The 27,025-nt window shown below is 40.8% G+C and overlaps 1 protein-coding gene across 1 annotated transcript in view; it reads right to left on the bottom strand.

Moving 5' to 3' along the window:
* The window catches only part of LOC141279823 (macrophage mannose receptor 1-like), a 62,544-nt gene that overhangs the window by 24,304 nt on the left and 11,215 nt on the right, over positions 1 to 27,025 (bottom strand). The window contains exons 10-17 of the mRNA XM_073813260.1: positions 24,658 to 24,773; positions 24,432 to 24,580; positions 24,136 to 24,332; positions 23,807 to 23,922; positions 10,538 to 10,622; positions 10,271 to 10,415; positions 3,429 to 3,467; positions 1,972 to 2,135 (exon numbers count right to left, since the gene is read on the bottom strand). Of these exons, the coding sequence (XP_073669361.1) occupies positions 1,972 to 2,135; positions 3,429 to 3,467; positions 10,271 to 10,415; positions 10,538 to 10,622; positions 23,807 to 23,922; positions 24,136 to 24,332; positions 24,432 to 24,580; positions 24,658 to 24,773 (1,011 nt within the window). The remainder of the gene's footprint in view (positions 1 to 1,971; positions 2,136 to 3,428; positions 3,468 to 10,270; positions 10,416 to 10,537; positions 10,623 to 23,806; positions 23,923 to 24,135; positions 24,333 to 24,431; positions 24,581 to 24,657; positions 24,774 to 27,025) is intronic.

Raw genomic sequence — 27,025 nt, 5'->3', positions numbered from 1 at the left:
TTCTCATGCGTCCTCTGTACTTGCGTTCCTGAGAATTGGAATTAAACTTCGATTGTTAATGATGACGTAGAGCGAGGACACAAGGACGCAAGATCGCTGAAGAACGCATATGGAGAAACAGCCATTGTGTCGATGAATTGACACAACGGGTTTGACCTTGGGAGACCACTCTATGAAATGGACCAATGAAAATTGAATGAAATTTACATATCATGACTCCGCCCAGGAATCTGGGTATAAAACGGAGGCCGGTAGGCATTTTCATTTAGTTTCTGTTCTTCAGAACCGATGTTAACGTGTGTGTCTCTCATATCGCCTGAGGATTCTTCTACCATGCTCTGTGTCTGTTGGTTTTGTGACGACGCTGTTAGCGGTCTCTGCTTCCGGGTTCCAGCGCACGTTTAAGTGTATTGAAGAGCCCCCTTGGTGTTTCAGTAGCAATAAAACAGTTACATTATTTGGTATCTTATTTAAATGAAATACTTCATATTTTGTTTACTAATGAATCATTGGAATATTGGATGTAATTACCTTCACCTGTGTATAATTAGCACTCATATTTACAGTATATTGTTCTCCACTTGGTAAAAAAATATTAACTTGATAAAGGCAATTAACCTCACTGAAACATTGGTGGTAATTAATAAACTGTGCTTTAGTGAGTGTCAGGCGCCACCTGGTGGGCAGTGCTGAACACTCATCCACACTCCCGCCGCTGAGGGTGAGCATGCACCTGTTCCTGGACTGTGCAATTGACTTTTATTCTCCCCCTCATCCCCGCTGGTCCCGTCCAGTCCTCCTGCCTCTCCGCTGGTAACGGCCAGCCTCACTCCTACTCTTCAGTCACCAGCCAGTCCATCAGCCACAGATCAACTGGCAAACAGCCACCCCCCAGCTCACCCTCAGCACATTGGCATCACTGCGTTGGTTACGCCACGGTGTGCCTCTTTGCCAGCTATCTCAGAGATCTTTTGTTCTCCTCCACTGTCCCCCGAGATCATGAGGTCAGCTCTGTCCTCCGATCCAGTGGCTTTACCTAGGATCTCTCCTCCACCCTCTCCGTCGGGTCCCGTCTCTTTCCACCAGCTCCACCAGGCTCCCTCTGGCTCCGCCCTGGTCTCTCTTTGTCCCGCCCTCCCCTCTGGACTCTTGTCGTCCTGGTGCCATCCCTTCTCTTCGTCCCACCGGCTTGCTTTGGCTCCTTCAACCATTAGACGTCACCTGGGGGTTCTTTCACTCTGGCTCCACCGCGGATGTCTGGAGCCCCTCCTCCACCTCGGTCAGCTGACCCACCGGCTCCTCCCCGGCCCTCAAGATCCTCAGCTCCCCCGGGCTCTCTGACTGCTCGGCTCCGCCTAGCATCACTCCCCGTCATCCATCCCAGGGTGGGGAAAGACATTCCACCATCCTGGCTCCTTCCGCCAGCGACTCCACACTGGGGCTTCCCTCTGGCCTACCAAGATCCCTGGCTCCTCCCATCGTCGTCACCTTCTGTGTATTGACTTTTTGGTTGTCGTCATTTTCCCCCACCACTTCGGTGTTGTTTTGGTTACGGTGGGGGGATGTGCGGTTAGGATTTTGTTATCATTGTCACCCGTGTCTTGTAATCAGTATCACAGTCCTCACCTGTTCCCTCATTGTTAGTCTGTGAATATATTTCCCTCATGTGCTCCAGATCTCGTCCTGTGTTTGCTGTGTATCATCGTCATCATTAAAGATTTCTATGTTTTTGTATCCTGTTGTCCTTCGTCGTCTTTGTGTGCAGTAAACCATAGCATGGACATTCAGGATTTTTTTGTTGCTGAGCTCACCAATATTTATTGAGCTGACTGTACATACTGCTGCAGATATGAGCTCTGCCTCGTACCTGTGTGACACTATGATGTCATCCACCAGCATGCATTTTTATTTAAAGCATTTAGCAGCAGAGTACAAGTCAAACTAGAAAACATTGTCAGTATTTTATTTTACCTGCTTCCATAAAAATCTCCTCTCAGTATTACCAGTGACGACAACAAGATCAGCATGATTCTTCTTACAGAATTCACGAGCTTCTTCCATAGGGCAAAAATCAAGATTTATGAAATACTGACTGCCACTGTACTGAATCCAGCCATCGGATGTCTTGTTATATTCTATAGTGAGAAGAAAATGGGACAAAATCTTAATTTATTGGATCTATAGCTGCAAAACATTTCTGAAAAGTTTCTGTTCAACATACGTGACTTCAATAATACAACATTATAAGATAATAGCTTTTATAATTTATGGAGAAGTTTAGTAGACTAAGGGTTCTTCACAGCAATGCTATAGAGAAGTTTCAACATATGGGCCACAACAGTATTGCAGGGGGGCCGCCAAATATTAATACAAATAATAATATTGTTCAGTGGCAGTCCTGTGTGGCACACTGGATGAACCCCCCTTTCAGCACCCCCACCAACACCCAGTTGTTTGAAGATATTTTACCAACACAAATAAATATTTATTTTTAAGCAAACAAACAAATAAATAGTTTTTCATTGAATTCTTAGCACTAAAGACCAAACCTCCTTAAGCCTGACTTTTCTTACATTTTTTGATAGAAAGTCATCAATTACATCATCATAGGAAATCTGCCCAGGAATTACAAGGTTAATTTTATGATTGCAAACAGACTGATGTGTTCTTTTTAAGGGCTCGTAAATGTGCATTAAATACAGTCTTACACAACTGATAAATGAAATTATGATTTTTGGTTTAATTATCCCCTTATCCAAACGTGCAGTGGCAGGAAAAAGTATGTGAACCTTTTTAAGTTTTATAGAATTTTCTGAATAAATTTGTTAAAAAATGTGTTTTGATTTTCATCTAAGTAAAGAGAAGTGATGCACAGATGTATCGGCCGCCGATATTTATTGGCCGTTTTTTGATGATTTTGAAACCATCGGCATATCAGCAATAGCACGAGAAAGGCCGATACCGATTGTTTATTAATTAACTGCATAAAGGCAATGAATTGCATGTCTGTTGATCAATTAAGATGATTAAATGTTCTAGTGTGCACTATATACTTAAGCACCGACATAAAACCTTTGTTGACCTGGCTCAAATGTCTTAGACAATAAAAGAAACAGACTGCACTTTAGTAGAGGAAAAGAAGTCCAACTTTTTTTGAAGTAGTAATATTTATACTCTGTTTAAAGCAATAGCACTGGCATTATTTATGCTTGTTAAAGAAACCTACTACATGTAAAAAAAAATGAGTTAATGTTGTTAATAAAAGAAATGCTGAATATCAAAAACCACCTTTAAAGGTTGTCATGCTGTCTTATTATATTTGTTTTAGCTTAAAGCGTGACTAAACCCTTTTAGATCTAAAGTTGAGCAACACGAGAAAAAGATGAATGCTGTTGTATACCAAATACTGTACACAAGTGAATCTTTACCTTGAATGACTGATGTCGGTGGGGATTTTGGAGTTATGCCTGTAAAAAATATTAAATAAAATTTTATACAAAGTTAATATTTTTCTGGGGTGGTGTTTCAAAATCCTTCCCTGAATCTGAAAGAGGTTTGTTAAGTAAAGGATAATGTACATGCAGATGCTTTTATCCAAAGCGACTGAAAAGATTATCACAAAACTAACGCAGGGTAATCAAGACTTACAATCTGAAGGTGTTTGTCCTGAAATAACAACACATTATCCCACTTATTATACAGCTACTATCCAAATGAATGCATAACTGGACGTAAATATTTTATAATCACATTGATATGTCAACAATAAGGTACTCGAGGCTGTGCACCTTATAACTTTTGTAAACGGTTACCACATCATACAAATATTAAAGCAAAAAATATGTAGTCTTCCTTCTGTTGGAAAAATTAGTCCCTGACTGAATGTGACCGGTAACGCCCCATTCAGACGGCCAGTGACTAGCAGTAGCAGAGCGATCTCATTCATTTCAGTGGTAGCTTGGCGACTTCTGGTGACACAACTTAAAGTGACCATTGGCAACCGGATGGGTGTGTCCAGTGACAGGGGAAAGTTAAGAAAAGTTGAACTTTATGCAATTAAGAGTTTGGTTCCAAAACGCGATAAACGGCATTTAAAAAAAATGAGTTACTGCCAAAATCAGTATTGTATCAGGTCAGTAATTAAAAGTAAATTCTTAATTTCATGCAAAATACAATATCCACCATGTTATTCTGTCATCTTTTCTCCCTTTTTTCCCAAAACGCAATAAACGCCACTCCTCCTTTTCTGCAGAATGAAATAAATCTGCTCAACAAATCACAGCTCACCATTCCACACATTGTAAACAACAATGGTGGCGCGAAATACACACGGAATACTTGTTTTCCTCATCTTGTACTTCGTGATCAACAAACAAACAAAAACAAAATAATACTTATAAATACTAATGATGGCACTGATAAACCTGTGGTGGTTTTCTGTGACTGGAAAGAAACGTAAGCCATCAACATCTAATAATTTATGCGAGAGGCACTTGGGCTGGGAGACTGAAAAATGCCGGCTGTTGCTTGTTCTCCCGACAGAATCAAGCTTCTGAAATGCTAATACATTGACCCCAGAGGATCTTAAGAAAAAATTTACATTATTTTACGAGAAGCCAATGAAAATCGAGCAGAACCAAAACATTTTACAGCTGATATCTGTTAAAAAGTTCAGCAATGACGTCCCAATGATAACTGCAGCAATGACAGTGTTATTAATATGACAATTAAAGTGTTTTGATTAATGCCATTAATGTTTCTTTTATTAATCCGTGTATACCACTAGTTAACTAAATGAATATAACATGGCAAAGACTGTCACGGTAGGCAAACACACTGTTTCCTCTGTGTCTTGTGTATGGCGTTTACTCACCTGTGATGTCATGTGCTCGTTATCCCGATTCCCGTCACCTGTGTTGATTGTCTCACTACAGCTGCTCATCATTACATGCTCTCCATATATACTCACTCTGCTCTCTGTTCCCTGCCAGATCCTTGTTCTATGTCGGTCTCAGTATTGTTTTGGACTGTATTGTATAGCGTGTGGATTGTTTCGTGTGTCGTCTTCGTGTTGGATGTTCCGGTCTTCACCTCTTGGATTATTACCACAGACCCACTCCACCAACGGCACCAGCAATCACCAGCACCCGCTCACCACCGTAGTCCTTCGATCACCATTACCGTCATCTGGACATTTGTGTTTGTTCCTGTTCCCTGTGTGTTATTCCTGTGTTTTAATAAATTTGTGTTAACATTTCCTGCGACTGCTTCCTTGGTGATAACTATCGTTACAGAAGGATCTGGCCATTAAAGGAAGCAGCAGGAAATCACTCCCCATCTCCTCTTGAAGAGTTTCTCCAGCGGGCAGTTCTAAGGATGGACTGCCAGGACAAAGTTATAGAGGAGATGGGTCGAGCGGTCCAAGTAATGGGGAAGAAGGTGTCCGAGCTGACCCTACACGTGCAACATCAACAACCTCCCACTGCGCCTCCCACACCTACAGCTACATCTACTTCACCAGAGGGCACTTTTCAGTTGGAACCACGTCTTCCCATCCCGGAGAAATATGCGGGTGTGCTGAGGTTCTGTCGTACATTACTTTTTCACTGTTCTCTCCATTTCGCCCTGCAACCAAGGACAGGGAGCAGACGAAGGTGGCGTTCGTGCTCTCCCTCCTGACTGGAAAGGCTGCCCTCTGGGGGACGGCAGTGTGGGAGAACTCTAACAACAATTACTCTTCGTTCCCCTTGCTGTCAGAGGAGATGAAGAGGGTGTTTGATCGCTCCATTGCCGGGAGAGAAGCCGCGAGACTCCTCTCCAAACTCCGCCAGGAGGAAAGATCCGTATCTGACTATGCTATTGAGTTTCGCACCCTGGCGGCGGAGTACAGGTGGAACGAAGAAGCGTAGTGGGATCATTTCCTGCATGGGATTGCTGACCGCATCCAACAAGTTATCCATGTTGTGGACCTTCCTAACTCTCTGAACGCATTGATTGACCTCGCCATCAGGGTTGAAGCGGGACTTACCCAGGCAGCACACCGGAGGGCTACTGCACCATTACCCGTCAGACTGGATTCTCGTCTACCCAGCAACAGTGGTGCGGCCAGCCCCCTCAATGATCTCGAGCCAATGCAGGTGGGTCGAGCTCGGCTTTCCTGGGAGGAGAAGCTCCGGCGGAGGTCCCTGGGTTTGTGTCTATACTGCAGCAGTGCCGGGCATCATATCCATCAGGCCCAGTAAAAGACCAAGCCCGATAGTAAACCTGAGGCTACTATCGGGCGGGATCTCTGCCAAGAAGACCTCATCTACCTCGACGCTCCTCCCGGTGAAACTACAGTGGTCCACCCGTTCTCACGACTGCCACGCACTTCTGGATTCGGGAGCCGAGGGGAGCTTCATCGATCACACCATCGCACACAAGCTCCAGATTCCTCTCAAACCACTTACTCATCAGATTGCTCCCTTCGCTCTCAACGGACACAAGCTTCCCATCATCACCCACATCACGGAACCTGTGTCTCTCATCACATCGGGCAATCACACTGAGGGCATCTCTTTCTATGTTACGGACTCCCCTCTCTCACCTATTGTTCTTGGACACACCTGGCTGCACAAACATAACCCCAAAATTGACTGACATCTTGGGACTGTTATCAGCTGGAGTGAGGGGTATCATAAGTCTTGTCTTTTGTCTACGTGTCTAACTGTTTCTGAGTCTGTGTTTCAGGGGGAAGCAGTCAATCTGCTTAACGTGCCCGCGGAGTACCACGACCTGGAGGAGGTGTTCAGTAAGTCTCGGCTGATTCTCTACCTCCTCATCGTCCCTATGACTGTGCTATAGAGTTACTTCCGGTACATTTCCGCCTAAAGGCAAGTTATACTCTTTATCTGTTCAAGAGATGAAGGCCATGGAGAAATACATTTCTGATTCACTAGCAACGGGGTTCATTCGTCCTTCCTCTTCTCCAGCGGGGGCAGGGTTCCTTTTTGTGGGGAAGAAGGACGGATCCTTGCGACCTTGTATTGATTACCGGGGGTTGAATAACATAACGGTAAAGAATACTTATCCTTTGCCGTTGATGTCTTCAGCCTTCGAGAAGTTGCAAGGAGCGTCCGTCTTCACTAAATTAGACTTACGTAATGCTTATCATTTGGTCCGCATCAGGGAGGGGGATGAATGGAAGACCGTTTTTAACACCCCTAGAGGCCATTTTGAGGACTGCATCATGCCTTTCAGGTTAATGAACTCCCCTGCGGTCTTCCAAGCACTCATTAATGACGTGTTGCGAGACAGATCTACCTGGATGACATATTGATTTTTTCTTCATCTCTCCAGGAACATGTGCAACACGTACGACGAGTGCTTCTGCGGTTGCTAGATAATGGTCTTTTTGTCAAGGCGGAAAAATGCGTTTTTCATGCAGTCTGTTTCTTTCCTAGGGCACATCGTTTCGACTGAGGGTGTCCGCATGGATCCTGATAAGGTTAAGGCTGTGGTGAACTGGCCATCCCCAGATTCTCGCAAGGCCCTGCAGAGATTTCTGGGGTTCGGCAATTTTTACAGGGGTTTCATTCGCAATTCAGCCAACTAGCCGCTCCTCTGACTGCCTTGACCTCCCCTAGTACTACGTTCAGGTAGTCAGACGCAGCTGCTTTGTTTCAGCTCCCATTCTTGTTTCCCCTGATCGCACACGTCAGTTCATAGTGGAGGTCGATGTGTCAGAGGTGGGGGTAGGAGCAGTTATTTGCCAGCGCACACCTTCAGACGAAAAGGTTCATCCCTGCGCGTTTTTGTCTCATCGTTTATCTCCGGCGGAAAGTAATTATGACATTGGTAACAGAGAGTTATTGGCAGTCAAACTGGCATTGGAGGAATGGCATCACTGGTTAGAAGGTTCGGGTGTACCTTTTATCGTTTGGACCGCCCACAAGAACCTCGAATACATTAAAACTGCCAAAAGACTTAACTCCAGGCAGGCTCGGTGGGCTCTATTTTTCGAACGTTTAGATTTTACTCTTTCATACCGTCCAGGTTCCAAAAACATCAAACCCGATGCTTTGTCTCGACTTTTTGAGCGTTCCGATCGCACTTCTACTCCCGAGCGTATTTTACCGGAGACTCTATTCATCTCCGTGCTCAGATGGGAGGTCGAATTGAAGGTTTTAACAGCCTTAGAAGGGGTAACGCCTCCGTCTCGTTGCCCACCGAACCACTAATTTGTGCCGGAGGAGTTACGGTCCAACGCAATCCAGTGGGGCCATTGTTCCAAGGTAGCTTGTACCCGCCTGTCCCGGTCCCCCTCCGCCTCGTCTTGTAGCAGGGGAACCAACCTATTCGGTCAACCGTATTCTGGATTCTAGGCGGAGGGGACGCGGATTTCAGTACTTGGTGGACTGGGAAGGTTACGGTCCGGAGGAGAGAAGTTGTGTACCTGCTCGGGACATACTGGATCACACCCTCATTGATGATTACCATCAACAGGCACAGCAGGCTAGGAACGTCAGGTGACGTCCTGGGGGGGTACTGTCACGGTAGGCAAACACACTGTTTCCTCCGTGTCTTGTGTATGGTGTTTACCCACCTGTGATGTCATGTGCTCGTTTTAACGATTCCCTTCATCTGTGTTGATTGTCTCACTCCAGCTGCTCATCATTACATGCTCTCCATATATACTCACTCTGCTCTGTTCCTGTTCCCTGTGTGTTATTCCTGTGTTTTAATACATTTGTGTTAACATTTCCTGCGACTGCTTCCTTGGTGATAACTATCGTTACAAAGATGAATGCACAATTATATATTGATTCAATAGATTTATAGCATTTTTTAAAAAAAACATCATGGATTTATTGCATTTTGTGGAAAAAAGAATCAGTTTTTATAATAAATCTTTGAAAATCAAATTATGGATTTGAATTTTTTATGTTTTTATAACCTAAAGGTGCTATGTGAAAGATTGTAATAGAAAATAGAGCTTGTCACTTTCTTGGTATAAAAAGCCGAAATGAGTCAAAATGGATTTATTGTGTCTTGGAACCAAACTCTTCAAATGATGAGGAATTTTCGGGAGCGATTTTCGGCAGCGACTACCAAAGGGAGCGAAGCAGTTCTCGTCATCCTTCTACCGCCAGTTACTGGAGTAGACAGTACTCATTTGTTTATAGTCCTATTCGGACTGGATTAGTTTTACAGGGGTAGATGGCGTAATGTAATTTTACAGCAGGACGTCTGTAATATTGATGGTCAATTCGGACGGGATTAGAAATCTCAGTAAAACATTCAGAAGTGGAAGGTTTGATTACGGAGCGCGTCACCTCTCTTGTTGTCATGTGCACATTATCTTGCTTCCTGATATCACATGTGCAAACAACATGACACAGATGAGAAAAACGCAAAACACTATGTTAAATTTTAGTTTCAGAAACAGTTCCGTGCCTCTGAGAAGTTAATTTGACTTTTTTAGAAAGTCTGTGTAGTTGTATTCATGAACTGACTTGCCCCAGACTTGTTTTTATGCCTAGAACGCAAGTAATTGCTTCTTCAAGCGCTTTTATATTTGAAAGAAACACGCAAAATAACAGAAATGACTAAATTTATCTGCATTTTTACAGCTGGTCTATTCGCACTGGATTAGTATTACCTCAGGTAATTTCTCCGGACCTTTTTACAGAAGGTAAAAGTCGCCGTAATCTTTACTGACATGGAGCATTCAGTAGGGACTAAAATCACTGAGAAGCTCAGATAAAAATTGCTTTACCCCACCTCCTTATGTAAAACTAATCCTGTCCGATTAGGATAACCAGGTTTAGAAATGTCTCATTGAAAGAGACGGGGGACACACAGTGTTTCACATAATGTTTACATTGTGTGCTGTGTGCAGTGATACACAGCGGTCACAGCTGTGTTTTATCATAAAGATCAGAATTTAGGACTGAAACTAACCGTTTTATAACAGGAGATTAGCCTACACTGTAGAAAATTCTTTGCTGCCTTAAAATTTTATTTTAGTTAAATCAACTTACTATTATTTATCTTGACTGGAGATGAGTTGTTATAACTTATAAAATGTAGTTGAAAGAAGACTTGTAAATTTAAGGCAGGAAAGAATTTTTTACAATGTACCGACTTCAAAATGTTGTGGCTGACCAATCAGAATCACAAATTCCAGAGAGCCATGTAATAAATCTAAATATACATCAAGACAATTCATTCACTAACACATTTTTGTTTACTCTGTACTGTATATATTTGCTTATATCTGCACGTGTACCTATTGGAATCTGACAGATCCAGTCTAAATAAGTATCACAATCACGATCTTTCCACTGGCGTCCATAATTACTGCCAAATTCAGCACAGTTCTCATTATTGTTGACGTTGTTTGGTTCACCATAGGACCAGTTCTCATAATCGGACTAAAACAGAAAAAAATCACATAATCACTGACAGAAGAACATGATAAAAATGTAAAATAGTGTTAGAAGAAAAAGCCTCAACAAATCAACACAAATAGACAGAGTAATGAGAAATCACTCACAGGAGTTTGATCTGACCACACAAAACCAGAATTACTGTCCAATGAAGTGAAGCCGATCCACGTTGGGTCTGATATGTCAAAAAACCTGAAAAAATATCATGTGACAAAACTGTAATTCTTCTCTCTTTGCTAATGGTCTGCATTATGTATTTCCCATCTTGTGAGTTGCAAGCAGGGTTGTTTCTTCACTCATAGGGCATATACTTCATATTTGTCACATAAGACTAAAGTTATGTCTACTTGAGTGTGGAGAGACGGGAAAGACAGAAATCTCTAAAATCTTCTGTGACTACTTGAGTGTATTGAGCACAGGGCCATTTTAAGATATTTGGGGGCCCTAGGCAAAAAAGTGAAGTGAGGTCCCAAGTCCTCCCTCAGGACATTTTTTTTTTAATTCAGATGGGATTTCTTGTATTCTGGTGGATTTTAAGAGTCATGCATTACTCTGTAGTACGATACACAAAGTGGCCGCTAGAGTGTTGTAAGGACACATGGTCTGAAAGTTATGAGGCATCGTTGATGGGAAATACAGAATTTGATTGTTTATTTTTGTCAACCAGGCAAAAACAAGGTAAAAAAGTATATTATTCATAATATTATCATCATTCTAAAAGGGATAGTTCACCTTAAAATGAAAATTCTGTCATCATTTACTCATCCTCATGTTGTTCTAAACCTGTATGAATCTCTTTTTTCTGATGAACACAAAAGAAGATATTTTGAGAAATGATGGTAAATACACAGCAGATCGTGACCATTGACTTCCATAGTAGGAATAAAAAAAAAATGATGGAATTTAATGGGTACCGTCAACTGTGTGCTTAACATCATTTATCAAATTATTTTCTTCATCATTTATCACAGTACTTCCAGAATATTTTTTCTTACTGTAGCAGGATGACGTATAGCCTAGACATTGGTTGACATGTGGTAAATCCACGGACCAATTGGAGGATACTTCAGAGGGAATAAAAGCTCTGAGAGGTTAGGGAGCGACATGCGTCATCCAATGGTACCGCCCTCTTGACAGACGCAGGTTTTATGAATGAAGGGTAAGTGTTGGCTGCACGCCTAAAATTTGTGTTTGTCTTCAGTTTTCATTTTATTATACTTGTTGTGCCAGGATAATGGTCGTTCCACCAGGTTTCTCATCACTGAGAAGGTGGTGTTTGTAACCTTTGGGGATGAATCCCTCTTGGTGCCATAGAGCCAACGCCTTCACGGTGTCCTTAACCGAATTAAATGGGACGGAATGTTAATCGTCTGAGATGACTGCACTGCCTCCTTGGTTGGGTTTCATTTGCTCCATTTGGTAGTTGGACGTTCATGAATCCGCGACCATGATCTATAGCCTATTGGCTTTTTTTATTAGGCTGCTATATGTCTCTAGGATCACGTGGGGTGCTGACGGCATTGACTAGGTCCTCACACCATTCGACTATTTATTACCTAATTACATTTAAATTGTGTACTTTAACTTGAGTAAAAGTATGTTAATGTAATTAAATATTTAATGTAAAACAAAAACACGTGTATTTATTAAATGTAATAGAGTTAAAAACTATGATATTATGCTTTGGAATGTATGTTTTTTCAAAGAAAAACACGGATAAAATACAAATACTTAAAATAATACTTTTAAGTAGAAAGTAAAACCTCTGCTTGATAGTGACCCTAGCAACTTATCAACCCACCTGTGGTCTGTTGACGTTGGCATGAATGATCAATTTACTTCTCCTTTCTGTGTTTTTTTGGCAGTCTGTAATACGATAGCTCTGAATTCTTGTTAATCTGTTAGTACAGTCTATCGCACAACTTTTTTCCCATTTAGACGCGTTTTCACTGTGTTTTTGCAGATGTCACGCTGTACTCAAATACTGCCGCTCTGTCTTTTGCCACTCAGTGGGCATAACCGCAGTCCCTCTCGCCGACGGTGACATCATGTGCATACCCTCTATTCCTGTAGACATTTCCTGGAATAGCGTTTTAATGCTACTTCTTCTGTGGCACAAAGGGAGTTTCTACACGAGAGCGCCCCCTGGCTTTGGGATGTGGCTTTTAATGTTCATTAAAATTCATTCATTGAGAAAACGCGCATTTGCACAATTAATCGTTACAGCCCTAATAACTATTAGTTTAACTTTTTTCACAATCTAACAATGCTCACACCTATCGTTGTGTTTGGTCACTAATGTCAAGGTTTATGTTCGCAGAGATGTGAAAACACGTCGGACAGTTTTACAGTATTTGGAGATAATAATGGTTTATTTACAGCTGTGTCATTTTTTTATTTAAACACCCTGTAATGACCGCCCCCTTCCCTCTCTTTGAGTTATCGCTAGAGGGCAGTGCAACAGTCTTGGGGAAATAAGGGCAGAGGTCAGTGTTTGCAGCACATTTGTTCAGTTAAGTGCGGATGCTCAAACAGTGCTGAGTGAACAATGAAAATGTTTGTATTATTGTTTTAGTTTCCCCTTAGGAGTGCGGAACGAGGTATGCTTTATTATATTTTATGTTCATTTATATATATTTCATGTCTTTCAGTATTATTTGTGATGTTAAGTTTTATTAAAGTGAACTTTGCACGTGGCTACCAAATTAACATGATATGCACTAAATAGAACATTGTGAATATGTATTTGGTTAATATGTTTATGTTGAAGTGCTTATGTTTATTTCTTTTTTGTTATTTGTCTTTTTGTGTAGTTTTACGGTGCAATAAGGTGTTTTATACACTGCAAGTAAGAGAGGATGCATGAAACCAGTTAATGCAGAGAAGAAGTTTAATGCATCAAGAATAAAAATCATATTGAGCATCAGTAAAAACTCTATGCCTCATTCTTCGGACCTAAGGGGCCGCTACAGTAAAACTCGCCGTTACATATGAAACTTTCACCGCATCGCGCTGCTGTTCGAGGCTCTCATCCCAGATGGTTTATTGAGTGACGCTGCATCCGATGCTATCACCGCTTCGCGCTGCTGTTCGAGGCTCTCATCACAGCTGGGTCATCGAATGAGTGTGTACGCTGCATCGAGGCTATCACCGCTTCGCGCTGCTGTTCGAGGCTCTCATCACAGCTGGGTCATCGAGTGAGTGTATACGCTGCATCGAGGCTATCACCGCTTCGCGCTGCTGTTCGAGGCTCTCATCACAGCTGGGTCATCGAGTGAGTGTGTACGCTGCATCGAGGCTATCACCGCTTCGCGCTGCATCGAGGCTATCACCGCCTCAGCGCTGCTGTTTCAAGGCTTTCTTCGCGTCTCGCTGCTGTTTCAAGTGAAAAGTGAAAAGCAAATCAAAGCACCTTGTTACAGATGCAGTGTTGATCTTCAGTTAAAAGCAAGATAAGTGAAACAAATCTCAAGTACACCTCTCTTTTATAAGTGTGACTTTGCAAGTTGAAACTTTTAATATTAAATGGGACTTCAATTAATCGTTTTATAAACATTCTTGAAGTTTACACGTGTAGAATTTAAAGTTTCAAAATTTAAAGTAAAGATGTTTGTAAGGATTGATCACATGCTATATCTGAAGTTGTTTGGGTTGCATTTACTGCATTTATGCAATGTTATGTCTATTCATTGACATGTTGTATCTTTATTATGCAAATAATTTCTACAATTGTCTGAATGTTGAAGGTTTGTAGAGGGGTTGCATGACATTTGCCTTAATCCTGTTTACTATCAAATTGAGTGACTAAATCATAAAGGTCTGATGCAAGGAGGTCACTGCTCCTTAAAATGGAAGACAGACAAGACATGGAAGACACATCTAAGCAAACAGCTGAGCAAGCAAGTCAAATGTCACTCCCTGCAGAAAAGCAACAAATTAGATCGAGTTCACGAAAGGGAAGTTTAACAGAGAAGGGCCTAGAAATGCATAATATGGAAGCAAAAAAGCATCAGAAAGCCTTTAACAAGGCTTATGACTCCTGGAAGCAGACAGCTAAGGAAACAAGGTCCAAATTGAAAACGTTATGCTCTCGTGAAGATCTTGATCTAATCCAAAGAAATATTCAAGACAGACAAGATGTAGTTAACCAGTGTTATGCTCCCTTGTTGCGCAATCATACTGCGACTCCAGAAATAGTTCAAAGAGTTGATGCTTGTACCATAGTTACTGCAGAAATCTGTGATCTGGTGAGCAACCGAATAGAAACCTTTGATGACATTAGAAATGAAGTCGCTGTGAAGGAGAAAGTAAGACAAGTGTTAAACAAAGATGAGCATGGATCTATTTTTGGCTGTACAAACACTGAAACTGTCATCTCAGAATCATTACCAGGAGATCTATCAAAGATATCCTCCAAAACCTCCAGTAAGCGAGCTGATGCCGAGGCCGAACTTGCAGCCAAAATAGAGCAAGCAAAGGCCATGCAAGAAATCTATGATCAGCAAGCAAGACTACACAAGATGGAAAATGACTGGAAGGTGAAAGAAGCAAAAATGCAAGCAGATATTAAACAAAGGGAAACAGAAATGTGCCTAAGACTCGAGGAGGAGAGAACAAGGCTGCAGATGCTAAAGGCTGATAAGGAAATCAAGGTAGCTGCAGCTCGTGTGAAGGCATACAATGATTTTGATGGAAATTCTGGAGACTATGAGGATGAAAGAGTAGATGTAACTATGTCCAACTGGACAGAGACTAACAGCAAACCCCAGCTAAACCCTGAGGCAGAGTCTTTACATCCTCATCAGGCATTCCAACAGCCACAGGTGACCCAAGAGACATCAAGCTTAACTCAAGCACTAATAAACTCTCTGAGTATAAGTCGACTACCCATTCCAGAACCAACAACTTTCACTGGTGATCCACTGAAATTTATCGACTGGAAAATGTCCTTTACAGCACTTATTGATCGTAAGTCAATTTCAGCGAGTGAGAAGATGTTCTACTTGAAAACCTATCTTGCTGGAGAAACCCGCAAGGCTGTGGAAGGGTTCTTTTATAGAAACTCAGATGATGCATACCTGGGCGCCTGGAAGGTTCTTGAAGAAAGATATGGAAATCCTTTCATTGTTCAGAGAGCCTTTAGAGAGAAACTTATGAAATGGCCGAAGATTGGTGCTAATGATCCTCTGTCACTGCGAGAATTCACTGATTTTCTACAAGGCTGTGTGGAAGCCATTCCTCATGTGAAAGGTTTGGATATTCTAAATGACTGTGAAGAAAATTACAAACTACTCAAGAAATTACCTGAGTGGATTGTACGCAAATGGAACAAAATTGTGGTGGAAGAGTTGGATGAATCTGGTGACTATCCAAGCTTTAAACAGTTTGCAGAGTTTTTAAAGAAGGAATCGAAGATAGCTTGCAACCCTGTCACCTCTTCCCTTCTGATGAGTTCTAAAGTCACAGATGAAAGATTACCCAAAAGAGCCAAGGCTCTGAACACTAGAGCTCAAGTTAAAGGTTCATCACTAAAAAGACCAGAATTCCAACCAACACAATCATGCTCTGTTTGTAAGAATGAAACACACCATATCACCAAATGTCCTGTCTTTGCAGCAAAATCTACAGATGACAAAAGGCTTTTCATTCGTGAAAACCACCTCTGTTTTGGATGTTTGAGGAAGGGGCATATCACAAAGGACTGCAAGAGACGACACACCTGTGGCACCTGCGGTCTTCGCCATCCAACTTGCTTGCATGAAGAGCGTGACAAAGTGACTGTAAAAGCACCAAGATCAGATTCGGCTCCTACAGACTCGCATTCAAGCATGGAAGTCCAAAATGTTACATCTCATGCCCTAACACAGTATACTTCAGCCACCTCTAGCATTGTTCCTGTCTTCATCTCAACAGTGGAGGAACCGCACAATGAAATTCTTACGTATGCTCTACTTGATACACAAAGTGACTCGACTTTCATCTTGAAGGATTTTCTGGATGAACTACGTGTAAGCAGTCAAGCAGTAAAGCTAAAACTAAGCACTATGGCCGCCACTGATACAGTCACTTCAAGTTACAAGGTTAGTGGCCTGCGAGTTCGAGGACTTCAAGGAGAGAAGTGTATTCAAGTGAAGCAAGCCTATACTTGTGATTTCATTCCTGTGGACAAGGCTTATATTCCAACTAGGAAGACAGCATTAAAATGGCCTCACCTAAAACACATAGCCAATGAGTTGCCACCACTTCAAAGCTGTGACATAGGGTTACTGATAGGATATGATTGTCCTTCAGCTTTAGCTCCTTTAGAGGTTATTATTGGCAGTGAGAACGAGCCGTTTGCTCAGAAAACAGAACTTGGCTGGAGCATCATAGGCCTTTGTAATCCTCATCTGGATAGGCAAGGAAGCCAAAGCTTTGTTCACCGGGTTTTAGTGAAGGAAATGTTAGTCCCGTCTGCTAATGAGATCTTAAAGGTTCTAGAGTCGGACTTCAATGAGAAGAGTTCAGAGGACAAACATGTATCCCAAGATGATATCTGTTTCATAAGACATCTCACCGACAACATCAAGCAGAACAATGACGGACATTATCAGCTGCCTCTTCCCTTCAAAGGTAATGGTCCTCCCTCACTACCCAATAACAAGAAGCTTGCTATTGCACGACTACAGCATTTGAAGAAGAAATTAAAGAACAACCAACAGTATCATGAGAGCTACAAGACCTTCATGGAAGAAATGCTTAGCAAAGGAGAGGCAGAGCCAGCACCCGCAACATCTGATGGAGAAACATTGTGGTACATACCACATCATGGCGTTTATCACATTCAGCGACCAGGCAAATTGAGGATAGTTTTTGATTGCTCTGCAAAATTCCGTGGCATTTCTCTTAATGATACTCTTCTCACTGGCCCAGACCTGATCAACTCCTTGGTGGGAGTATTGTGCAGATTTAGGAAGGAAAACGTTGCTGTGACATGTGACATCGAAAAGATGTTTCATCAATTCCTTGTTCCTCCTGATGAAAGAAACTATTTGAGATTTTTATGGTGGAATGATGAAGATTTGGAAAGAGAAACCCATGAGTATAGGATGGCTCATCTCCTGGATGCGCCAACTTTGGCCTTAAGTACTTGGCGGAACAATACAATTCTGAATATCCATCAGCCTCATCATTCATTAAGAAAAACTTCTACGTTGATGATGGTTTGATCTCCGTTCCATCAGTCCAAGAAGCTAAAGAGCTAATAGTCGAAGCCCAGGCATTGTGCAAGCGTGGTGGTCTGCGCCTTCATAAGTTTAATTCAAATGAAGAGGAAGTTCTCCGCAGTGTGAATTCTTCTGAATGGGCAACAACCACCAAACCACTCAACCTTAATCCTGAAGGAACAAGATATGTTCTTGGCATTCAGTGGTCGACAGCAGATGATACATTCAGCTTTGATGTTAACATGAAGGACCAGCCATCAACACGTCGTGGAATTCTGTCGGTCATTGCTTCCTTGTATGACCCTCTTGGGTTTGTTAGCCCTTTTCTCTTGAAAGGAAAATGTATTCTTCAGGAGCTGTGCCGCAGAAACATCGGATGGGACGATCTCCTTCCTGCTGATTTAACCCCACGGTGGGAGGAGTGGAAAAGTAGTCGTCAAGATCTAAAGTACTTTACCATTCCAAGATGTTATCATCCGCCATCCTTTGGTGTCATTGTTAGGACAGAGCTGCATCACTTCTCAGACGCAAGCAATCTAGGGTATGGTGCATGTTCTTACCTTAGGTTCAAAAATGACAAAGACGAAGTACACTGCAGTCTTGTAATGGCCAAAGTTAGAGTTGCTCCCACAAAAATCAAGAGCATTCCAAGAATGGAACTGTCTGCAGCTGTAGTTTCTGCCAGGATGAGTGCTATGTTAAAGTCTGAACTCGAAATGAAAATTGATCAGGAGTTCTTTTGGACTGACTCGCAGGTTGTGCTGGCATATGTCAACAACGAAGCAAAAAGATTTCATGTGTTCGCTGCAAACCGTGTTCAGTTAATCAGAGATATCACAGATGTAAATCAATGGTATTATGTCAACACATCTGAAAATCCTGCTGATCACTCCTCCAGAGGTCTTTATGCCTCAGACATATGCACATCATCTTGGATAACAGGACCTACATTTTTATGGGAACAAGAAGTGCTTCCAATGCCCAAACCTTCCAGCAGTCTACTTGTCGGTGATCCTGAGGTCAGACCAACTCAAGTACTTGCAACTAAAGGCAGTGACAGTTTAGAATTTCCCAACAGATTCAATTGTTTTTCCTCATGGAGAACACTCATTAATGTGGTTGCTAGAATAAAAAGACTAGCCTCAAGTCAGCAATATCCTACTGACATTGTCACTGTGGACGAACGTGCAAGAGCTTCTGGAGGTTCTGATTAAACTTATTCAGCAGCAATCTTTCTCTCAAGAGATAAAGATGATTCAAGGAGGCAAGGTTCTTCCGAGCTCAAGTACGCTCTTTCACCTCAATCCCATATTAAGAGAAGGTCTTCTTTGTGTTGGAGGAAGATTGCAACAAGCATCTTTGAATGAAGAGCTAAGACATCCTGTGATTCTGCCTAAAGACAGCCACTTAACCAAACTCATACTGGGCCATTACCATGCCAAAGTTTGCCATCAAGGGAGGTATCAAACACTCATGGAACTCAGAGCAAATGGATTTTGGGTGATTGGTGGCAGTAAGTCAGTTTCTAAATTGATACATCGCTGTGTTCAATGTAGGAAGCTCAGACAGCCGAAAGAACAACAACAAATGGCTGAGCTCCCTAAAGAGCGTGTTGAAGCCTCTGCCCCTTTTTCCTACTCTGGTATGGACTGCTTTGGCCCGTTTATCATAAAAAGGGGTCGAAAGGAGTACAAAAGGTATGGACTCATCTTTACTTGCCTCTGCTCTCGAGCTGTCCATATCGAAATGCTTGAAGATCTGTCCCGTTTATCATAAAAAGGGGTCGAAAGGAGTACAAAAGGTATGGACTCATCTTTACTTGCCTCTGCTCTCGAGCTGTCCATATCGAAATGCTTGAAGATCTGTCCACCGATCAATGCCTTGAGATGTTTCATAAGTCTTCGAGGGGCTGTTAGTCAACTCCGCTGTGACCGTGGCACAAATTTCGTGGGAGCTAATAACGAGCTCAAGAAAGCCCTCAAGGAATGTGATGTCAAAGCTCTGGAAGGGTTCCTTGTTGAAAAACAATGTGAATTTGTCTTTAATCCCCCCTCAGCGAGTCACGTCGGTGGTGTCTGGGAACGGCAAATAAGGACAGTTCGCAATGTGCTTAATGCCACCCTTTCACAGTGTCCAGGCAGACTTGACGATTCTTCCCTGAGAACATTGTTCTACGAAGCAATGGCTATTATCAATTGTCGTCCCCTAACAATAGATCAATTGAATGACCCCAAGTCACTGGAACCTCTAACCCCGAACCATCTCATTCTGATGAAGTCCAAAATTGCTATTCCGCCACCTGGGAAATTTCAAAGAGAAGACATGTATGCTACAAAAAGGTGGCGTAGAGTTCAGTATTTGATAGAACAATTTTGGAGTCGTTGGAAAAAGGAATATCTCATGAATATTTCCACACGGCAAAAGTGGCATACACCCCGGCGCAATCTGAAAGTCAATGACATAGTCATCATCAGGGAGGACATGATGCCAAGAAACCAATGGCAATTAGCCAGAGTTGTTGAAGTCATTCAGGGGAGTGATGGTTTAGTTAGAAAAGTTAAGGTTCAAACAGGAGAAAGAAAACCAAACAGCAAGCGAGAGCTGCACTCCAAACCTACCATCCTTGAGCGACCAATTCAAAAGTTAGTGGTCCTGCTTGAGAGTGAATGATTAATGAATACCGGTGACCCTCTTGCATCAGACCATTTCTAAGTGAGATTTGTCAGTGTTAAGAGTCTAAGAGCGGTCATTGTGATTAAAATCATGTTTGATATGTTAATTAGTTTATCTTTTGTTGTGTACCATAACATGATTGGTGGGAGTGTAATGACCGCCCCCTTCCCTCTCTTTGAGTTATCGCTAGAGGGCAGTGCAACAGTCTTGGGGAAATAAGGGCAGAGGTCAGTGTTTGCAGCACATTTGTTCAGTTAAGTGCGGATGCTCAAACAGTGCTGAGTGAACGATGAAAATGTTTGTATTATTGTTTTAGTTTCCCCTTAGGAGTGCGGAACGAGGTATGCTGTATTATATTTTATGTTCATTTATATATATTTCATGTCTTTCAGTATTATTTGTGATGTTAAGTTTTATTAAAGTGAACTTTGCACGTGGCTACCAAATTAACATGATATGCACTAAATAGAACATTGTGAATATGTATTTGGTTAATATGTTAATGTTGAAGTGCTTATGTTTATTTCTTTTTTGTTATTTGTCTTTTTGTGTAGTTTTACGGTGCAATAAGGTGTTTTATACACTGCAAGTAAGAGAGGATGCATGAAACCAGTTAATGCAGAGAAGAAGTTTAATGCATCAAGAATAAAAATCATATTGAGCATCAGTAAAAACTCTATGCCTCATTCTTCGGACCTAAGGGGCCGCTACACACCCGCGTAGCGTTATAATGCTGGAGGATTACACCAATGGCTTACATTTTTTGGCAGAGCGCATACCATCTCATAATTTTTCTGATCAGCATTCAGGAGGTGGGCGTGTACAGAACGGGACTTAAGGCTGGTTCACGTACGCACTCTTCCTTTGTGATTTATAAAGAAACTTTTCCTACAGGTGTGCGTACGCATGGTTTTATAAATGTGAATATTTTTTGGCGTACGTCATTTTTGGCTTTTGGGCGCACATAAACTTTTATTAGAGATCCTATGCACATCCTACATTTATAAATGAGACCCCTGGTAACCAGGATATGTGCATAACACTTTTCAAAACAGGATAGACACAAATCTTTCCCAAGGCACTCGTTCAGGGATACAAAGACATTTGTTCCCCAAAGTGTCATTTCATTATGCAGTAAAGACTGTAACCTCTGTTCCCTAAGATAGGGAACAAAGCGCTGCGTGTCATAGCCATTACTCACTGAGGCTGTAGCGCTCACTTCACTTTTTTAGAAGCGCTGTTTGCACTTCCCTTTTATCCCTTTCGGGGTCCATCTCGCTTGTGATGTCATCATCTTGCTGCCTAAAAGACGGACTAGTTTCCCAAGTTTATTGCAAAATATATTTCAGCACATTTTGGCCATTGTTATGTATATTTTGAAATATATTTAAAATTATATTTCAAATATTTTTGCCGTATGGGTTAGATGTGAAATGTCAACCGCCATTTATTTAGCTTATTTATCAAATCATTGTAGATATAACAACTCGCGAGATCCACCAATCAGACAGTTTACAGAATAATAAAAAAAACATTTTGATTAAAAGGAACCAAGCCGATCTTTTTCTAAATATGGTCAGCCATTTAGTGGGTGCTCAAGCATGGAAGCACCCATGGGATCGGTCTTCATAAAGAATTAAGTTAAGACTTAGACGTAACTGTTATTCTGAGAAGCTCACAAAAATATTTCTGCAAAGTTTCAGTAGAAATAACAGTGTTTCAGATGCAGCCTGACCTAACCCTAACCCATGAACTGATTTAAAATTGTATGTAACACTGCTTGCATCACCCTACAAACTAATAATAATGATCAATATAGTAGCTGCAAGCAGCAATTGCCGGGGTCAAGCCAAAAAGGGCACAGAAGAAAGTTACGTTCGGATGAGCAGTTTAAAGAACTTAGGAAAATCTCTTGATCTCAGACAAAATAATATAACAGTTATCTGCAAAAAAGCTGTGTTCTCATTCAGTGAAATCTCTCCCTCTCTTCTTGAGGAGCATTGACAACTAAAACACTGAAAACACTGAAGGAAATGTGATTGGTGCTTGCAGTGACAAAACTCTGGTCACAAATTGTTAAAGTGGTGTTAATGAGTCAAAAGAGTCCACCCCCATGTCTCTATGATGTTTTGATGCAGATAAAAGGGTCTTGCAGAAACGGTTGATAAGGTATTCTCATTGGTTGCTAAAGAGTAAATTGACATACACCAGTGATTATACTCCAAGCCATGAAAGGAATAATCCATGATTACTCATGGTTTTAGATGTACTGTTGCAGTAGTTTTAGGCAAAAATAGCAATTTTTCTATCTCAAAAACATTAGGTGGCGCTATGACAAAATCGTGTATAGAGCTTCAGGGCATGACTGCGTTACATCTAGCTAGTTTCATGACTATACACTTTAGTTTAGCAAAGATCAGTTGTAAGACTATAAGGCTTGCTTGATATGAAAGGTTTTGTTCAATTATAAGGCCAACTAGTGGTGCAGACATTAGAGCTGAAGATCTTTGCCTGAACCCGACGGGACCCGACGGGTTCTGGCTTCATTTCAAACATTTTACACGGGCTCGGGCCGGGCTTGTGTAAAATGTTTGAAATGAAGCCCGAACCCGACCGGGCTTTCAAAAAGCTGTCAATCAAAATGTACTTTCTAACTTTTGAAGGCGTTCTACGCGAATCTGTGTGTTGATTTTTGAAATGTGTTTTCAAACAAACTGAGCGTAGTTAACTCCTCCCCCTCCCTTCCGTGCTTTCATGAACGCGCCCAAACCCAACCCCCAAATCCTTCTTGCCGTTTATTGGTTAGAACACTTTGTTATGGTTTCTGATGTAGGTTTGGCCAGTTTGTTATTATTGCAGTTTGTGGAGGCTGGGCTGTCTACAGAGATCGCGTTTTTTTTACAGTTTGATCAGCGGACAGGAAGCAAGCAGATAGTGAGGAGATGTTTGCTGTATGTAACAAAAAATGTTTTATGGTCTAAAACGCTTGAATTCGCTTAGAGAACCTTTAAGGTACAATTACAGCTCTAGCAGACATACCAATTTTTCTGTGTAGCCTCAGACTCAGCATATCAAATCTGGTGTAAAATTCAATTTCGTTGCAAAGTTATAACCATTTATATGTAAAAAACACAAAATGTAAAGGTAATTTTTAGTTTTTCGCAAATTTCAGCCATTTCTGATGGAAATTTTAATAAAACGGCAATAGAGTTTTTTGTTCAGAAGGTAATGCCTTGTTCTTCCTATGGTGTTTTCGAGTCGATCAGAATAACCCCCGAGGAGATATTTGCACATGTTTTTAAGCGCTATTTTACTGTGCAGGGCTAACCGTAAGGCGAATCCTGGCATGCCTGCCATAGAACGCATTTGCGGAAGAAGAGGAAGAATCGGAAGAATAATAATAAGAAAACTAACGGATACAATAGGGGTCTTTGCCCATTCTGGGCTTGACCCCTAATAAAGAATATATTCTGTGTGTTAGAACATGTAAGTACTTACCATAACACATTAATTTCATTTTCTGAATGAAAGCTCGCTAAATCACCACCAATAGCTCGACAGAAGTCACGCGCTTCAAACCAAGTCTTCTTCTTCTCCTTCTTATTTTTGTAGATCTAAGAAATACATATAAAAACTGTGATTGTCCACAACACAACTAATATGATGTGTTTTATTTGTTAATAATTATATTAATATTAATGTTACATCCTTATATAATGTTACATTTCTAGAGTTTGTGTCTGTGCCTTCTGTGACATTTTTGAAAGTTTGTTAATGCTGTTACAGACGCTCAGTGTTTTAGGAGAATCGTGTGTCTTCACATTTACCCCAATACAACTTGCTGGGTCTTTTTTAGTCCATTTAGCCGGGCAGCTGAGAGGTCGTAGGATCGGAGGCTCTCGGGTTGTGGTGACTCCTTCTGCCATTTTCTTACAGATGTATTTCTGTGTAGTGTTACAGGCCAATACATCCCATAATCCTGCTGAAGTTCCTGTTAACATTGCCACACAACCTTTGTGCTTATCTGAGTGAGAAAATACAAAGATGTGAGAAGTTAAACTCTTGTAGATTTGACTTTGATTGATGTCACACAGACCGAACACAATGAAACTCATCAACATACCTGGCATGCCTACATTAAAGTGTGTAAACTTGACTTTAGCACCATTGATCCACTGGAATTGCTCAGTCTGATGAGTATTAGACAAACCAATCCAGAAATATTTCTCAGGTCGAAGACCAACCAGACTGATGAGAAATGCGTTCTCATATCTAACAGCAAAGATACCACATTTTATTATTAATTTCACTGTAATTTACTAAAGTATTACTAAATATCATCCACTCACCTGCTGCCAACATCAACCAGGTTAGCTGCGGTCTGCTCACACATCAGTTTGGCATCATCAAACGTTTTGGTTTCCATGGCAACGCTATAACAGTTATAGCCAAACCTAAACCAACCCTGTAAAAAGACATTCTCACTATCACCAAATGTCCCTTTATTTACATCTGTATATTTACACAACACTTAATACACAACATCAATAATGTATCATGACCACATAACAGACAGAAAACACACAGAAACTGTTAAAATTCTATACTATAGAATTCTATCTATATTTATAATACATTATTGTCAGGACCTGTCAGAATCATGTGTTAAATTATATCTAGTCTTTGTGAACGGGGTCCTGGCAGTACCATGTTTTATGTGGGAGATGCGTGGTTTTATTATTGGTTTAATTTGACCACGCATTTCCCGGGTCTCGTCTCTTTTTTCCCGATCCCTTGTAATGATATCCAGGTTTATGTAATTTATTTTGTCGCTATTTACTGTCCTTGTGTTTGCTGTTCTGTGCTCGAGCGTCTTGTTGCATCTTGTCGGTTCCTGTGTCAGTTATCTGTGAGTATTTGAGAGTTATTTAGTCTAGTGTGTTATATGTTATGTTAAGTTTAGTGTCAGTCTACTGTTGTGTTTATCCTCTCTTGTTTTGTCCCCTCGTGGGTTTTGTTTTCCCCTGTTTGTCAATAAATTACTTATTTTGTCACGTCTGCATTTGGGTTCTACAATTCCTCACAATTATGCAGAGGTGTAAAGTACTCGAGTAAATGTACTTCGTTACTGTACTTAAGTATTTTTTGGGCTACTTTGTACTTGTACTGAGTATAAAAAATATAAGCAACTTTTACTCTCTACTCAATTACATTTTTGATTGGGTATTTGTACTCTTTACTCCACTACATTTGAAATGACACTTAACGTTACTCGCTACATTGTTTATTCGTCAAATAAAAACGAGACGAAAGTGTCAGAGGGTGATGATGGATAGAATCTGTGGTCGCGAGGTTACACGCACACACACAACTGAGGGACTTCATTTGGCTCTGCGCAGAGCAATCGTAGAAATCAAAGTACTGCGAGAGCGAATCAAATGCATATGGAGAAGTCTGGTCTCGCGGTACTTTGATGTCAAACGCTGAATGGCTTGCGTTGAGCCACCGTAGCGGGACATCTGCGTGCTGCGTATGTCATAAACTGTAGAGAAAAGTTCGCGTCTGGTCTGAGAGAAGAGATAAAGAGCAAACATATGGATGCATATCACATTTGCTTCAGTCAAGGGACCCTTTGTTAAACTTGTGATGCTACAATCAAAACAAAAGTGATGCGCGATTGCAGGAGGGTCGTCCCGCAACTCAAAGGCAAGCACAAATGTTTATATACTCTGATGCTACCTTATCAGCTAACCTGAGCTGGTACATAACTTGATATAACTTACTATATAAACCAGCGAGGTCCTGTACTGATTGCCCGAGTAACATAAGTACATTATAAGATTGATAATAAGTTAATTTCACTGTCCTCACATTTAATCAAGTATGCTGTAATGTATTTACTGTAAAGAGGGATGCATGACGGAAGAAATGTAGTGCACTTGTGAGATAGTGGTGTTACGTACTACATGTGTTTACAATTAATCTTTCAAATGAACAACTTCACGTTTTTAATATGCTTTATCATATTTTTTTTTAAATATTAAAATTATATCTTTTTTAGGATAGGCCTATATAAGAATATTTGGTAACACTTTACAATAAGGTTCATTAGTTAACAGTAGTTAATGTATTAACCAACTTGAACAAACCATGAGCAATACATTTGTTACATTATTTCTTCATCTTTGTTAATGTTAGTTAATAAAAATGTAAGCTTTAATTGTTTGTTCATGTTAGTTCAGAGTGCATTAACTAATGTAAACAAGATTTTAATAAAGTATTAGTAATTGTTGAAATTAACATTAACAAAGATGAATAAATGCTGTATAAGTGCAGTTCATTATTAGTTCATGTTAACTAATGTAGCTAACTAATGTTAACTAATGAACCTTATTGTAAAGTGTTACCATATATTTATATCACAAAGTTAGGCTATATTTTTTTCAGCATGGCACATTCAAGTACACAATGACACTAGACTAAAATTAAATGGGTTTAAATTAAATTTAATGTAGATTTCTAGACTAAAATCTCATGGCATTTAGTTGAATAAAATTAGACTAAAACTAAATCAATTCAGATGACAAAAATATGACTAAAACTAAATTAAATTTTAGTCAAAAGACTATGACTATGTTTAATCTGTGTTTGTTCTGCCAGGTCAAAATTTTGAGGTGTTTGATTTCTTTTCTATATTAGGAAATAAAACCTCATAAA

Source organism: Paramisgurnus dabryanus, chromosome 2 (genome assembly GCF_030506205.2).
Source record: "Paramisgurnus dabryanus chromosome 2, PD_genome_1.1, whole genome shotgun sequence".
In the NCBI taxonomy this organism is placed as follows: Eukaryota; Metazoa; Chordata; class Actinopteri; order Cypriniformes; family Cobitidae; genus Paramisgurnus; species Paramisgurnus dabryanus.
Note: the sequence above shows the minus strand (reverse complement) of the source record. Positions and strands in the feature narration are given on the sequence as shown.